The sequence below is a fragment of the Bubalus kerabau genome, chromosome 15 (assembly GCF_029407905.1).
Source record: "Bubalus kerabau isolate K-KA32 ecotype Philippines breed swamp buffalo chromosome 15, PCC_UOA_SB_1v2, whole genome shotgun sequence".
NCBI classification, from domain to species: Eukaryota; Metazoa; Chordata; class Mammalia; order Artiodactyla; family Bovidae; genus Bubalus; species Bubalus kerabau.
In genome coordinates, this window is record NC_073638.1 from 49,732,653 (window position 1) to 49,748,762 (window position 16,110).

General features: G+C 36.6%; 1 protein-coding gene and 1 pseudogene across 1 annotated transcript; one reads left to right on the plus strand and one right to left on the minus strand.

Annotated features, from left to right (window-relative positions):
- Nucleotides 1–5,896: 5,896 nt before the first annotated feature.
- On the minus strand, nt 5,897–8,508 carry LOC129627815 (olfactory receptor 51V1-like; annotated as a pseudogene).
- Nucleotides 8,509–9,227: 719 nt separating this feature from the next.
- LOC129628386 (olfactory receptor 51V1-like) lies at nt 9,228–10,169 on the plus strand. The gene has a single exon (XM_055547822.1). The coding sequence runs from the start codon at nt 9,228–9,230 to the stop codon at nt 10,167–10,169; it is 942 nt and encodes a 313-aa protein (XP_055403797.1).
- The last annotated feature ends 5,941 nt before the right edge of the window (nt 10,170–16,110 follow it).

A 16,110-nucleotide genomic window follows, 5' to 3' on the forward strand; every position in this document is an offset into this window, starting at 1 on the left:
AAGAGAAGCGAAACGCAAAGGAGAAAAGGAAAGATATAAGCATCTGAATGCAGAGTTCCAAAGAATAGCAAGAAAAGATAAGAAAGCCTTCCTCAGCGATCAATGCAAAGAAATAGAGGAAAACAACAGAATGGGAAAGACTAGAGATCTCTTCAAGAAAATTAGAGATACTAAGGGAACATTTCATGCAAAGATGGGGTCGATAAAGGACAGAAATTTGGTGTAGACTTAGCTTTAAATTTCCCAAATGGCCATTAAATAATCCACATATTCTTTTACTTAATGTTCTTTTATATTCAGAAGTATGGGTATTCTTTGTTCATATATCCCATTGTATCAAATATTGTTGCTTTGTAACATACTTTATTAATTTTAAAAACTACTCTAATTTTTTTTTTCTATTTCTTGTTTAACTTGCCTCAGAGGCTATATAAAAGAATGTAAGTTAAAAGTATTATAACTTACTTAGTCACAGTGAAACTGTAAACTTGTTTTAGGAGGACAAAAATAGTTAAATAGAGTAGAGAATGTGGTTCATTTTCCTCAAGTGGATGCTCTTACAATTATCAGAGTGTTAATGATTTCTATATATGTTTATGCACTTTAATACCTAGAAGTGCTACATTTGTTAATAGGACTTGTCTTTCTACTTTACTTTCTACTGGAATTTTTTAGTGCAAATGATTTATTTTCAGAATGTGCTACTTGCTAAAAGTTTATAATTTTAACAAATTTTTAGGAAAAAATTACTGAATTTTGCAATTTTAGTATATTTGGTGTAAATAAGAACATTGCTTTCTTCCATCACAGTTGAACATTATAATTAATTAATTTCTCAATTCATTTCATTGACTAATAAATAAAGAAATGACATGAAATTATCATGCTATAGTGGAAATTTCTTATTTTTTCCATTCTTTGAAGGGAATTATGACAACAATCTATGAAAAATCGTTTTTCATTTGCAAGCAGTCATTGCTGTTTTAAACGTCACCTGTTTCACTATAAATTAGATGGAATAAAAATTTCTTCCCTATTTATTTGAATTATTGATTCAATTCAGTTCACAAAGTAAAGGAAATAAATTATCAAATGTATATTTTAAGACAGCTTCATTTACAATATAGTTTCATTACATTATGAAAATAACTTCCACGTTTTCAACCTTTGGTTTTCCTTATTTTCAAGTTGTTTTGAACTCATTTTTAAAATTAATTTTCTTCTTTATAGTTTATTATTTTAAAAATTAATTTATTTGCTTTAATTGGAGGCTACTTACTTTATAATATCGTGGTGATTTTTGCCATACATTGACATGAATCAGGCACGAGTGTTCATGTGTCCCTGATCCTAAAACCCTCCTCCTACCTCCCTCCCCATCCATCCCTCTTCTTATAGGTCCTATTTCCATAAGTTTTATTTTCATTTTTATTTTTTTAGCTATGAAAGTATGATAACACATTTACAGGAGACATGGAAAATAAAGAACAAGGTTATATACAGTTCCACTATATATTAAAATTATTTTTAAGTAAATAAGATTTTTAGTTGGAGTTTCAATATCCAACTCTTAAAAATTAATAGAATGAATATACAGGGAAGTAGAAGGATATGCTGCTGCTGCTGCTGCTAAGTCGCTTCCATCCTGTCTGACTCTGTGCTACCCCATAGAAGGCATCCCACCAGGCTCCTCTGTCCCTGGGATTCTCCAGGTAAGAATACTGGAGTGGGTTGCCATTTCCTTTTCCAATGCATGAATGCATGCTAAGTCGCTTCAGTCATGTCCGACTCTGTGCGACCCTATGGACAGCAGCCCACCAGGTTCATCTATCCACGGGATTCTCTAGGCAAGAATACTGGAGTGGATTGTCATTTCCTTCTCCCGTATAAGGATATAGTAGATCTGATATTAATTTCTAACATAATTCCATAGAGATAAGAGAACAGACTCTATGATTTCAATACCTTTAGGCCATGAAGTTTTTGCACCTTGTTTCATGTCCCTGGATATATTTCAGTGTCTCCTAGTTTACAGTATATGGGAACTTGAGTTTGTATCCTACTGCTGTGTGAAAATTGTATAAATCTTAATTATTTGAATTGATTCACAGTGTTTTCAGGTCTACTATATCCTTCTACTTTTTCTGTTTTAAACTTTTATTTATTTATTTATTTTGTGGAGGTAACAGCTGTTTTTATTAAAGTGAAATCAGAGGGGCCACAAGAACAGGAAGGTAGTTCTTGGATGCAAGAATCCTGCTGGGTGAGAGAGAAAAGAGAAAGACTGCTTTTTGTACCATATGATGCTGAAGTAATAAGAACTTAAAAATGAGGGGCCCAAGGTGACTTTATATACAAGGTATAAAAGACTGGCATGGGTATTAGCTTGAATAGGAAAATGGGAACTCTTTCTCTGAGCTCAGGAAGAAAGAATTAAAGCCATAATTAAGGTTGCACAGGAGAGAATAAATACCTGAGTGACCCACATGTAAAACAGACTGTAAACAAGAGAATGAGATTTGAGGTTAATGGAGGGTCATATTGCCCAGGCCGCCATGTGTCACAAGGCCAAATGGGCATTAACAAGTGCTGTCCGCCCAGGGTGAGGGTCAGGGGTGGGAGGGTGTGAGGTGTCAACTTTTATCTTTTGATGTACATTTAAATAAATTTTACTAAAAAGCAGGGAGAAAAGTCGAATCTGATGTAGTGAACTGGATGCCATGCTACCCTTGAAGATTTTTATTATTAATCCACAGCAGCATTTGTGATTTGTTCAGTTTTTTTTTTTAATTTCCAAAATATAAGACTCCAAAAAAATCTAATAACAAACTCACATTTTCTCTATGTACAATTCTTCCTCATCTCTTCCTTTTCTATTTTAAACATTTTGAATTAAGAGTGAAATTTAAGAGCTCTTAATGTATATATTTAAAAGTACTGAATGTGTATGTCTAATACACACATAAATATTATGTAATAAATACTTAAATGTGTATATTTATAAGATACTATGTATGTTTATAAAATACTGAATTTCCAGTATTTTGCTCACCTGATGCAAACAACTGACTCATTGGAAAAGTCCCTGATGGTGAGGAAGATTGAGGGCAAAAGAGTAGAGGACATCAGAGGATGAGATGGCTGGATTGCATCATTGATGCAATGGACATGAACTTGGGCAAACTTTGGCAGATAGTGAGGGACCGGGAGGCCTGGCATGCTTCAGTTCATGGGAACACAAAGTCAGACATGACTGGGCAACAGAACAACAACAGTGTGTATATTTATATATTTGCTACTAGTTAACTTGTTTCATTAACCAGTCCATTCTGAAGGAGATCAGCCCTGGGATTTCTTTGGAAGGAATGATGCTAAAGCTGAAACTCTAGTACTTTGGCCACCTCATGCAAAGAGTTGACTCATTGGAAAAGACTCTGATGCTGGGAGGGATTGGGGGCAAGAGGAGAAGGGGACGGCAGAGGATGAGATGGTTAGATGGCATCACTGACTCGATGGACATGAGTCTCAGTGAACTCCGGGAGTTGGTGATGGACAGGGAGGCCTGGTGTGCTGCGATTCATGGGATCACAAAGAGTCAGACACAACTGAGCGACTGAACTGAACTTGTTTCATATCTGTTGTGGCTTAGTATGTTTTACATTTATGTCAAAGATAGTATTGCCTGTTCAGAATACATGCTATAAGGATTAAGTAATGAAATGACTAATTCAGAGTCTCTGGTACAGAACAGGGGATGTGGTTCTGAGTGGAAATATTTGGAGACATTTTTAAGGAGATATAATGTTTACCAATTTTGGTCTAACAAATTCATTGACAGAGGTCTACAAAGTAATCAAGATTTGCTTTATCTAGTATCATGAATGTCAAAATGTTAGTCATTCAGTCATGTCCAATTGTTTGTGACCCATGGACTGTAGCATGAGAGACTCCTGTGTCCATGAAATTCTCCAGCCAAGAATATTGGAGTGGATGAAGTGAAGTGAAGAGAAAGTCACTCAGTCATGTCCGACTCTTTGTGACCTCATGAACTATACAGTCCTTGGGATTCTCTAGTCCAGAACACTGGAGTGGGTAGTCTTTCCCTTCTCTAGGATCTTCCCAACCATTCACTTTCCCAGGGGATCTTCCTGACCCAGGCATTGAACCTGTATCTCACACATTGCAGGCAGATTCTTTACCATCTGAAACACCAGGGAAGCTCCATCTAGTAGCATATTTGTCAGTATTTCCCCCTAATTTGGTGATAAGGATGAGGGTAATGAAGATGATTTGTTGCTAGCAATAAAAAAGACAACAATATCATCTTCCTTATGAGAATGGCCTCATGAATGACAATTCCACTAGGTTTGTAGTACAGAATAGGCTTCATTGCTTTCCCAAAAGAGTTGTCTTCTCACCTCATATTGATTATAGAGTAACATATTTCTCCATCAGTATGAAATGATTCTACTAAAGACTTTGTGTCTTACTGAATAAAAAATATAGAAAAGATAAGATTCAATAAATAGGTAAGTCCAGTTCAGTCACTCAGTCATGTTCAACTCTTTGAGATCCCATGGACTGCAGCATGCCAGGCTCGCATGTCCATCACCAACTCCTGGAGCCTACACAGACTTGTGTCCATCACATCGGTGATGCCATCCAACCATCTCATTCTCTGTCAATCCCTTCTCCTCTTGCCTTCAATCTTTCCCAGAACCAGGATCTTTTCAAATGAGTCAGTTCTTCCCATCAGGTGGCCAAAGTATTAGAGTTTCAGCTTCAGCGTTAGTCTTCCAATCATATTCAGGACTGATTTTCTTTAGGATGAACTGGTTGGATCTCCTTGAAGTGCAAGGGACTCTCGAAAGTCTTCCTCAACACCACAGTTCAAAAGCATCAATTCTTCAGCAGTCAGCTTTCTTTATAGTTCAACTCTCACATCCATACATGACTACTGGAAAAACCATAACTTTGACTAGATGGACCTTTGTTGGCAAAGTAATGTCTCTGCTTTTTAATATGCTGTCTAGATTGGTCATAGCTTTTTTTCCAAGGAGCAAGTGTCTTTTAATTTCATGGTTGCAGTAACCATCTGCAATTATTTTGGAGCCCCTCAAAATAAAGTCTGTCCCTGTTTCCATTGCTTCCCCATCTATTTGCCATGAAGTGATGGGACCAGATGCCATGATTTTAGTTTTCTGAATGTTGAGTTTTAAGCCAAATTTTTTACTCTCCTCTTTCACTTTAAATGGAGAATTTATTCAGAACTGGAAAAGACAAGTCTTAGAATTAAAGGACGTCAAAGACTAAAATTAAGATTGTGAGATCGGTAGCCATTTATAGATGTAAAAATGATAGTGATAAAAATTCCTCTCAAAAAAATTAATTAACTAAAAAAATTTCCTCTCAGAAGCTAGATACAAAGTTATTAATTGATGCTTTAATAAAAAGAGAAGGCTGATGGTGCTTTTGAACAGCTCATGATTAAACCAATCTGAAAATATCATTTAAAGTTGTAACTTCTATGTTGATCAAAGCTGTCATACCAAGTGGTGATAAAATTGTGCCTTCACTGACATACATAGCATATGGCTTTGGAAAATTGTCTTGGAGATATTTCCTGCAGGACAAGGTTTTTCTGGATAATTGTGAATATTACCTTTTCCTAGACAAAAATGATAAGGATCTCTGATGAATAAATCTATGATCAGAACTTTCAACATTATACTTGATGAGTAAATTGAGAAATAAGGGTTTTTACCATTCTTGATGTTTATAAATCTTTAAATTTTTCACATGATAATGGCATGTCATATAAAGTCTTAATGTTCAATATATTTTCCTTTTTTGCCAAAAGTTTTCTGAAACTAACCAGCTTTTGATCTAGAATGTTTCACTCCCTTTTCATGGAGAACCACTTCTGAATCCTGGTACAGATCTGTTGGGTCTTCACTGTAGACGATGCAGTTCATCAGAGCTGGGAAGAGGATGCAGATGTTGCCCATGAGGACATGGACCACAGAATAGAGGTGCTTCCCAAAGCAGTGCAGCATAATCAGACTGATGATTGGAATATAGAAAAACAGAACAGCACAGATGTGAGAGACACAGGTCTGCAAGGACTTGAACCACTCCTCCAGGGATGGAAGAGCCAAGACAGTGCAGGATCAGAATGTAGGACTCAAGAATTAATATGGGATCAAACAAAAGAGTACAAATCACCAGAGCCAAGGCATAGAAACTGTTGAATGTCAGAGCAGGATAACCTCAGCAGGTCTTGGTGAAGACAGAAAGAATGAAAGAGTATGTAAGAATGGCAGGAGCAGAAACACTTCAGATGGATAATGGGAACAATGAAAATAAAACTCCTAATTATGAGCATAAAACTCTTAATTAAAATCTCAAGCCTGATTTTGATGATCTTGGTGTTGGTTAATATGGATGCACATCCCAGGGGATTACAGATTGCTGTAAAATGATCAAAAGCCATGTCAAGAAGGACTCCAGACTGTGTGAGGGAGAGGCCATGCATAAAGTAAGTTTGGGCAATGCAGGCATCCAGGTTGACTTCCTGGCTGAGCCGCCACAGGATCCCTAGGACTTAATATTTTGTAAAATATTCTGAGACCTTGGTGATAGCAAAATAAATTATATTTCATATTTTGAATAGCTGATATTATTTGATATTTTCAAATGAGTGAGATATGAGAAAATAAAGTATACAGTTGTATTTCAGATTTTAATATATGCTAGGTACGTTTTTGCTGAACTAAATAATTTCAACTACAGAATTATAATTAGAATGTTAATAATTTAATGTTATGCTGTGCTCTGCTTAGTTACTCAGTCATGTCAAACTTTTTGCAACCCCATGGACTGTAGCTGGCCAGGCTACTCTGTCCATGGGGATTCTCCAGGCAAGAATACTGGAGTGGGTTGTCATGCCCTCCTCCAGGGGATCTTTCCAACTCAGGAATCAAACCCAGGACTTCTGCATTGCAGGTGGACTCTTTACCATCTGGGCCACCAGGGAAGCACATGAATACTGGAGTGGGTAGCTTATCCCTTCTCCAGGGGACGTTCCTGACCCAGGAATTGAATCTGAGTCTCCTGCATTGCAGGTGGATTCTTTACCGGCTGAGCTACCAGGGAAGCCCTCCTAACACATCAGATCAGATCAGATCAGTCGCTCAGTCATGTCCAACTCTTTGCAGCCCCATGAATCGCAGAACGCCAGGCCTGCCTGTTCATCACCAACTCCTGGAGTTCACCCAGACCCACGTCCATCGAGTCAGTGATGCCATCCAGCCATCTCATCTCCTAACACATGGTAAATGTTAAAAAAATGTTCCTTAATATGATCATTATGAAAACAGAGGCTCTGATTTTAACTGGCTTAAAAGAATTATCAATCATATGCAAAATTATGTGACTTTAAGCAATGTTTTATATTTGCTAGCACATGAACTCTTTGAATACTTAAGCCATGCATTCAAAAAAGAACAAGAGAGCTTGTAGCTGAAGTTAAGGGAAATAAAATGAAATTTGATGTTAATAGCAATAGCTTGTTTTATATAAAAGCTATCTACATCCCTTCAAATAAAATGTAAACATCAATCAGGGAGGAAAGAAACTACTAAAGCTTCCTGGATCTCTCTATCCAAAACTCATTTCCAAATTTCCCAGGATGATAATTTTTTTTTTTTTTTGTAAATTTGGTGACAATGAAAGAGAAGACTGAAAAAGTTGGCTTAAAACTCTACATTTAGAAAACTGAGATCATGGCATCTGGTCCCATCACTCCAAGGCAAATAGAAGAGGAAACAATGGAAACAGTGAGAGACTACATTTGGGGCTCCAAAACCACTGCAGATGGTGTCTGCAACTATTAAGCTTGCACCTTTGAAGAAAAACTGACCAACCTAGACAGCATATTAAAAAGCAGAGACATTACTTTACCAACAAAGGTCCATCTAGTCAAAGCTATGGTTTTTCCAAGTAGTTATGTATGCATGTGAGAGTTGAACTACAAAGAAAGCTGAGCACTGAAGAGTTGATGCTTTTGAACTGTGGTTTTGGAGACGACTCTTGAGAGTCCCTTGAAATGCAAGGGGATCCAATCAGTCCATCCTAAAGGAAATCAATCCTGAATATTCATTGGAAGACTGATGCTGAAGCTGAAACTCCAAAACTTTGGGCACCTGATGTGAAGAACTGACTCATTGGAAAAGATCCTGATGTTGGGAAAGATTGAAGGCAGGAGAAGGGGACAACAGAGGATGAGATAGTTGAATGTCATTACCAACTTGATGGACATGAGTTTGAGCAAGCTCCAGGATTTGGTGATGGACAGGGCCTGCTGCAGTCCACGGGGTTGCAAAGAGTTGGACACAACTGAGCAACTAAACTGAACTGACTCGCAATATTATTCCAAACTTGGTGAAGTGAAAAGTCTGCTGTGAACACACTCCCAATGGGTTTTCTCCCATTCTTCCCAAGGGACATGGTCACTATATGTTGCATCACTCATCCTCAACATCTCCCTCAATCTGGGATTTACTCCAGTGGCTCCTATACCATTTGCACCTGCATAAATCTTGCTTCTCCTAGAATCTAAAGGCCACTGTGACCAAAGGAAAAAAAAAAGAGTCTGATCGATTTTCAAGATTGGCAAGAATATCTCTATATCTGTGAATGACAGTTGTCTTTTACTAAATCTCTGAAACATGAGTGTTAGAATGGACAACATCAAGGATAAATGACTGTTATAAATGACTTAGTGCCTTATGTAACAAGCAGAGTTTAATCCACTTAACCCAATAGCTGTGCTTTGCAATTTATTTCACCAGGATTTACATGTAAACAACCCAAATGTGTTTTCTTTTTCTACTTTGCATGCTTAAACATTATTATTCTTTGCCAAGTAAAAAATCATTCATATTTGAGATCTGTAATGTGAAGCATTCAGCTAAAAATTGGTGGTGACCTTGTGGATATGACCTCTGAGCCCTCTGATGGGGCCAAAAATCTAATAACAGGGAAGTTTCATGTGTAGGTATAAATTTGTCTCTGTTTCAGAGAATACTTAGCTTCTGAAAAACTGCAAGCCTTGGTTGTATATTTAGTGAGCTACTGTACTAATCCAATTCTTATTACAGCTGTTACTTCAGAGTTTTTATGAAGGCAGTTATCTTTCCTTGAGAGGTTACTGTCTCTGGAAATCAATGTCTGTTCGACCTGATCCCAAAATCAGTAACTCTACCTTTCTCCTTATGGGTTTCCCTGGTCTGGAACGGGACTATCCCTGGCTCTCTATCCCCTTCTCCTGTATCTATGTTATGGTACTGTCAGGAAACTGCCTGGTGCTGCATGTGATCCGTACTGAGCTGAGCCTGCATGAGCCCATGTTCTACTTCCTGGCCATGCTGGCCCTCACTGACCTGTGCATGGGGCTGTCCACAGTGCACATGGTGCTGGGGATCCTGTGGGGGCTCAGCCAGGAGATTGGTCTGGATGCCTGCATTGCCCAAACCTTCTTTGTTCATGGTCTATCTTGCATGGAGTCTGGAGTCCTTCTCGCCATGGCCTTTGATCGCTTTACTGCAATCTGCAGTCCTCTAAGATACACATGTATCCTCACCAGTACCAGAATCATCAACATCGGTGTGGTCATTTTAGGGAGGAGTTTCCTGTTCATTACTGCTCCCATTGTCCGCCTAAAGTTTTTCCATTACTGCCGACCCCCCATCCTTTCCCACTCCTTCTGCTTGCACCAGGACCTCCTCCGGCTGGCCTGCTCTGACATCCGCTTCAATAGCTTCTATGCCTTAGCCCTGGTGATCTGCACACTGCTTTTGGATTCAGTGCTCATTTTCATCTCCTACATATTGATCCTGCACTCTGTCTTGACTATTGCATCTCAAGAGGAGCGGCTCAAGTCCTTGAAGACCTGTGTCTCCCACATCTGTGCTGTCCTGGTTTTCTATATTCCAATCATTGGTCTGACTATGGTACACCGCTTTGGGCAGCACCTCTCGCCTGTGGTCCATGTCCTCATGGGCAACATCTACATCCTTTTCCCACCCTTGATGAACCCCATCACCTACATCATCAAGACCCAACAAATCCGTAACAGGATTCGGAGATGGTTCATTAAACAAACTTGAGTTCTACAGGTTAATGTGTTTTAGGGGAGGAAAGGTAGTATTTGCAAGAGAGGTGAATAATAATGACTTTTAACAACAGTAACTATATGAAATACTTAACAGGTTAAAGGCATATTTATAGTAATTTTCTTTATTTTGCCACTGTTTTAAATTTAACAGGATTAACCTGCAAAGAATATAAAAAGTAATTTTTATATTAGTTTTTGAAAATCAGAGAAATAGGTAGAGAAAAAGTTACTGGTCTTATAGTCAAAGAGAGAAAGGGTTATTTGTCTTATTTCTTAATTGTAAAATTAAGTAGAATGTTAACTGAAGTGAACCAATGAGCATTTTCAAATTTCTAAATTTATAGTACATCTATGATTTTTTGAATTCTAGTTTAGAATATTTTATTTTTTCATGTAACTATTATATGTGTTTAATATACATGGAAGAAGCAGATTTTATATTTCATTTTTATGTGTCACAAATCATCTCTATCGAGATCATTCATACTTCTACTTATTACTGAACAAAAGTGTCTGAAGAGCGCATTCTGTTCCATCTAGTAAAATGTATGATATTCATAGATTACATTACATAGCTAATGCAAAAGTTTGATAAATAAGGACATTGAATCAGCTACTCCATTTCTATATTTCCTACCCAGTACACCCAAATACATACATTTGTAGTAAATTCAGAGTAGTGTGGGATGCTCATTGATTTTTAAATGATATTTTAATTGACTTTTGGAGGAAGTCATGGCAACCCACTCCTTTATTCTTGCCTCAAGAATCCCATGGGCTGAGGAGCCTGGCAGGCTACAGTCCATAGCGTCGCAAAGAGTCAGACACTACTGAGCAACTAACACTTAACTGACTTTAATATCAATTGACTTTAACCTTGGGGTCTGTAGACAAAATGACACTTTACAGACAGTTTGATCAGCCTCTTCATTTTTAGGAGAGGAGATTTAGGTACAGAGGTATTAATGTTTTACTAATACATTAGTGGTTAAGCCAGGGATAGAACTGTGTTTTTGAGAATCTTTTGAGTATATGTCCCATTTCTAATTCTCATCCTCTTCATATGTAAAATTAGATAATTTAATTCAATTATCAAAAGCAGATGTATATTTGGGGGGAGGTTTTCGCTTAAAAATACCCCCCAAATTAAAAGAATAAGTTAAAGAAAAACCTGGTGTGTCTCAAGATTTACTTGTTTCTCTTTTTTTTTTTCTTACTTTAAATATTGCAACTTAATCAGGGCTATGTACTTGTCATGACTGGGGCAGCGGGGTTACTAGCAGAGGCTAACTGCAGTTAAACTACACAAATTGGAAGTAAATTGCCACACATTTACTTTGAAGTGTACAAAACTCCCTGTATAGCACAGGGAGCTCTGCTCAGTATCATGTAACAACCTCAATGGGAAAAGAATTTCAAAAATAATAGATATATACGTATAATTGAATCTCTTTGTTGCACACCTGAAACTATCACAACTTTGTTAATCAGATATACTCCAATATAAAATAAAAAGTTAAAGAAAAATATAAATATAATGTTTATCCGTAATATTCTAGAGAATATGGAAATATTCAATTTTGAAAAGTACTGTTTGCTTTGTTAGTTTTCAGTTTGTCTTTTAATGCACTATTATGAGAAAAATAATGGTTGTTTTTTCTTTATGTAAAAGACTCTGAGTTTGTGTTTGTGACTCTTGCCTTTCAGAATGGTCACCATTCATGCCCACACACATCCCTATAGCTCAGTCTGCCTAAATAGCTCTGCCCTTGTCAGATGAATTCCTTTATGCTGCCTTTCTTCTGAGTTCCCTGTGATGGTAATTTTTTAATTACAGAATTCCTGCCTTCCCATCAGTCTTATTTGCAAATTATTGTTAATTAACTTGTTCTAGTTACAATGGAGAATGTATAGTATTTCAGAAATAAGGATGGGAAGAAACATCACATTTAATAATCATATTGATCAATGATGATAAGTAAAAGATCCCTATCATATATACATTAAGGTTGACATTAAACAAAATACATTTATGTATATCATAAGTCAAATTTTGAAGTAAAAATAACTATCAGAGTTAGCCATGGGCAGTAGTAGTCCCCATTTTATACAACAGCAAAGTAGGTTTGGGGAATTTTAAATTTTATGTAAGTTGAGTTTTGTTTTTTTTTCTCCATAAATATTTCTAAGAAAAGTTTCCCAGTATTTAAGTCTCTTTAAAAATCTCATATTGTAAGTTATCCTCTCAGTTTCTTTATTCTAAAAACTGACTGGAAGACACAAACTGAAAGGAACCTATGTAAATAACAGTGAAAAAATAAAACTTTGAAAAAAAAGTGATTCATGAAATGTCAAAGTCAAAATGTTATTTTTACACATTCAGTCTTTAATTAAGTTAAAATATATAATTTTAACTTATAATTGGAAATGTGTTATTAATCCTTGGTGAGACATGGTGTTATTAATCCTGAAACAGTTAAGCATCTGCCTGCAATGTGGGAAACCTAGCTTCGATCCCTGGGTTGGGAAGATCCCCTAGAGAAGGAAATGGCAACCAACTCAAGTACTCTTGCCTGGAAAATCCCATGGAAAGAGGAGACCGGTAGGCTACAGTTTTCAGTTCAGTTCAGTTCAGTTCAGTCGCTCAGTCATGTCCAACTCTTTGCGACCCCAGGAATCACAGCACGCAAGGCCTCCCTGTCCATCACTATCTCCCGGAGTTCACTCAAACTCACGTCCATTGAGTCAGTGATGCCATCCAGCCATCTCATCCTCTGTCGTCCCCTTCTCCTCCTGCCTCTAATCCCTCCCAGCATCAGAGTCTTTTCCAATGAGTCAACTCTTCGCATGAGGTGGCCAAAGTACTGGAGTTTCAGCTTTAGCATCATTCCTTCCAAAGAAATCCCAGGGCTGATCTCCTTCAGAATGGACTGGTTGGATCTCCTTGCAGTCCAAGGGACTCTCAAGAGTCTTCTCCAACACCACAGTTCAAAGGCATCAATTCTTCGGCTCTCACCTTTCTTCACAGTCCAACTCTCACATCCATACATAACCACTGGAAAAACCATAGCCTTGACTAGACAGACCTTTGTTGGCAAAGTAATGTTTCTGCTTTTCATTATGCTATCTAGGTTGGTCATAACTTTTCTTCCAAGTAGTGTCTTTTAATTTCATGGCTGAAGTCACCATCTGCAGTGATTTTGGAGCCCCCAAATATAAAGTCTGACACTGTTTCCCCATCTATTTGCCATGAAGTGATGGGACCAGATGCTATGATCTTCATTTTCTGAATGTTGAGCTTTAAGCCAACTTTTTCACTCTCCACTTTCACTTTCATCAAGAGGCTTTTGAGTTCCTCTTCACTTTCTGCCATAAGGGTGGTGTCATCTGCATATCATTTTATGGGTTCGTAGAGTCGGACATGGCTGAGCGACTTCACTTTCACTTTACTATTAATGCATTATGTGCATATGTGTGAATATATATCTATACACATGGTATATGTATATGCATATATTTGGGGCTTCCCTGGTGGCTCAGATGGTAAAGAATCTGCTTGCAGTGCAGGAAACACGGGTTTGATCCTTGAGTCAAGAAGATCCCCTGGAGAAGAGAACGGCTACCCACTCCAGTATTCTTGCATGGAGAATTCCAGGGACAGAAGAGCCTGGTGGGCTGTAGTCCATGGGGTTTCAAAGAGTTGGACATGACTGAGCGACTAACACCTTCCCATTTTTTCATACATAGATATGGGCTTCCATGGTGGCTCAGTGATATAGAACCCACCTGCCAATGCAGGAGATGTGGGTTTGATCCCTGGATTGGGAAGATCCCCTGGAGAAGATAATGGCAACCCACTCCAATATTCCTGCCTGGGAAATCCCATGGACAGAGGAGCTTGGTGGGCTACAGACTATAGGGTAGCAAAAAGTTGGACGTAAGTAAATCAACAACAACTATATATATATATATATATATATATATATATATATATATATACACACACACATGTGGTAAGTTGCTTCAGTTGTGTCTCAAAGAGTTGGATACAACTTGACAACTGAACAGCCAATATATACGTATAAAATCCTTATAATTTGCAGATTCAGTATTTGTAAACTCACCTACTTGTTAAAATTTATTTGAAATATCAAAATCAATACTCAGAGTGTCTTCATTGTCATTGGTAATTGTGCACAGATTAGCAAAATATTTGAATTGTCCAATGCACATGTTCCCATATCCACAGGGTGATGTTCTGCCTTCTTGTTTCAGATCTTATACTATAAATGAGTACCCTTTCTTGCAGTCTTTTTATAATGTGTTTTTTTTTTTCTCATTTTTGTGCTTCCAATGGTGATTTTTCTGTATAAAATGGACCCCAAGCAAAGGGCTGAAGTGCTGCCTCTGTTCCTAAACACAAGGCTGTGATTTGCTCTGTGAAAGAAATAATATGTTGGATAAGCTTTAAGGCATGAGTTATAGCAGTGTTGTCCATGAGGTCAATGTTAGTGAATCAAAAATACTATGAATCTAGTAATAGAAGAGGAAATATGCAATCTGCATATGAGGCTGCTCAGACAAGTGCTTAAGTAACATTTACAGTGTGTAATGATGCTATGGAAAAATGGGAAAATGGCTAAATTTGTAGATCATGAGATAGTAGTCAATTAAATAATATGTAGTGGGCAACCCAGTTGTAAGGGCAGAATCCAAATAAATTTACAGACACATCACCCAGGTTGAGGAAAATGTGTAACCCTTTTTGACTAGTTTTATTATAATGAAATATTGCATATGATTCCTTATTTGTAAGAAATGCATATTAATTGTGTTTAACATATATTAAGATGTGTCTTTAAATAGAAATACACACAAAAAAGATTATGTGGTAATTGGTTGATGAAAATGTGTCCAGAAGCCCAAAAGAACTTCATGCGTGTGTTTCTCCAAAGGAAAAATGGTTCAGAATTTATTGGAGTGTTTGTAATGACTTCACAGAATAAATTGCAGCAAATAATGAGGACAGATTATGTCTGTATATATATGTATATTATGTATATCCATATATATTCTGAAATTCTAGTCTATTGAGATATACAGGAAAATATATGCATGTTTACATATATACACATACACATGTTTAAGCATCATTAATATGTTTGAAAAATTTTTATTTTAAAAAAAGTTAACTAAATTATGAAACTTCTACAATATTCCATGTTATAGAAATTTTAAAAATGAAGGAAGCCCAAAAGTTTTAATTATAGAGATGTCTGATTTGTGACATAGATGAAAAATTCTTGAGGAGGAATATTTATTATATGAAACTCATTTTTATTTTAAATAATTCCACATATATTCTGGTATTAAAAAGCCTTCATATCACACTCTTTAATTAACTCTGATAAGAAAGTAAGGAGAGCAAACAGAAGAATAAATTTACATTGTTTGAGTTTTATATAAGAAAATGCATTGTTTCAGTTTAAATAAGAATATCCTGTGGATTTTTCATGAGATGTGGTGTAATTTTGACTTAATTGATTTTTCATATATGTATAAATCACAAAAGTTTTCATATATATTAAAGACTATATAATTTTGTGTTTGCAAAATTATCTAAGCATAAATTTTAAGTGTATTGAAAGGTAAAAACAAGCTAAATAAAATATTATATATATGAAATCTAAATTATAACTCAGTCAAGATAAGCAGATAATGAAATTTAGACGCAACACTTTACCAATGAACTTTAAAAAAAAGTTAAAATGCATTACAAAAAATCCGAAGCAATAGAATGACAGAGGAATATTTCAGAGAACAGAGAAAGTGGACTGTCTAAAGCCACATTTGCAGAATCACCTGCTGTTCCTGAGGATAAAGCAGGAGGAAAAGAACAATTTTTTTTTGCTGGCAGAAAACCAATTTTAAAA

Bases quoted from the DNA above. Each gene is read 5' to 3' on its own strand.
- LOC129628386 (XM_055547822.1), top strand. From the start codon at position 9,228: ATGTCTGTTCGACCTGATCCCAAAATCAGTAACTCTACCTTTCTCCTT.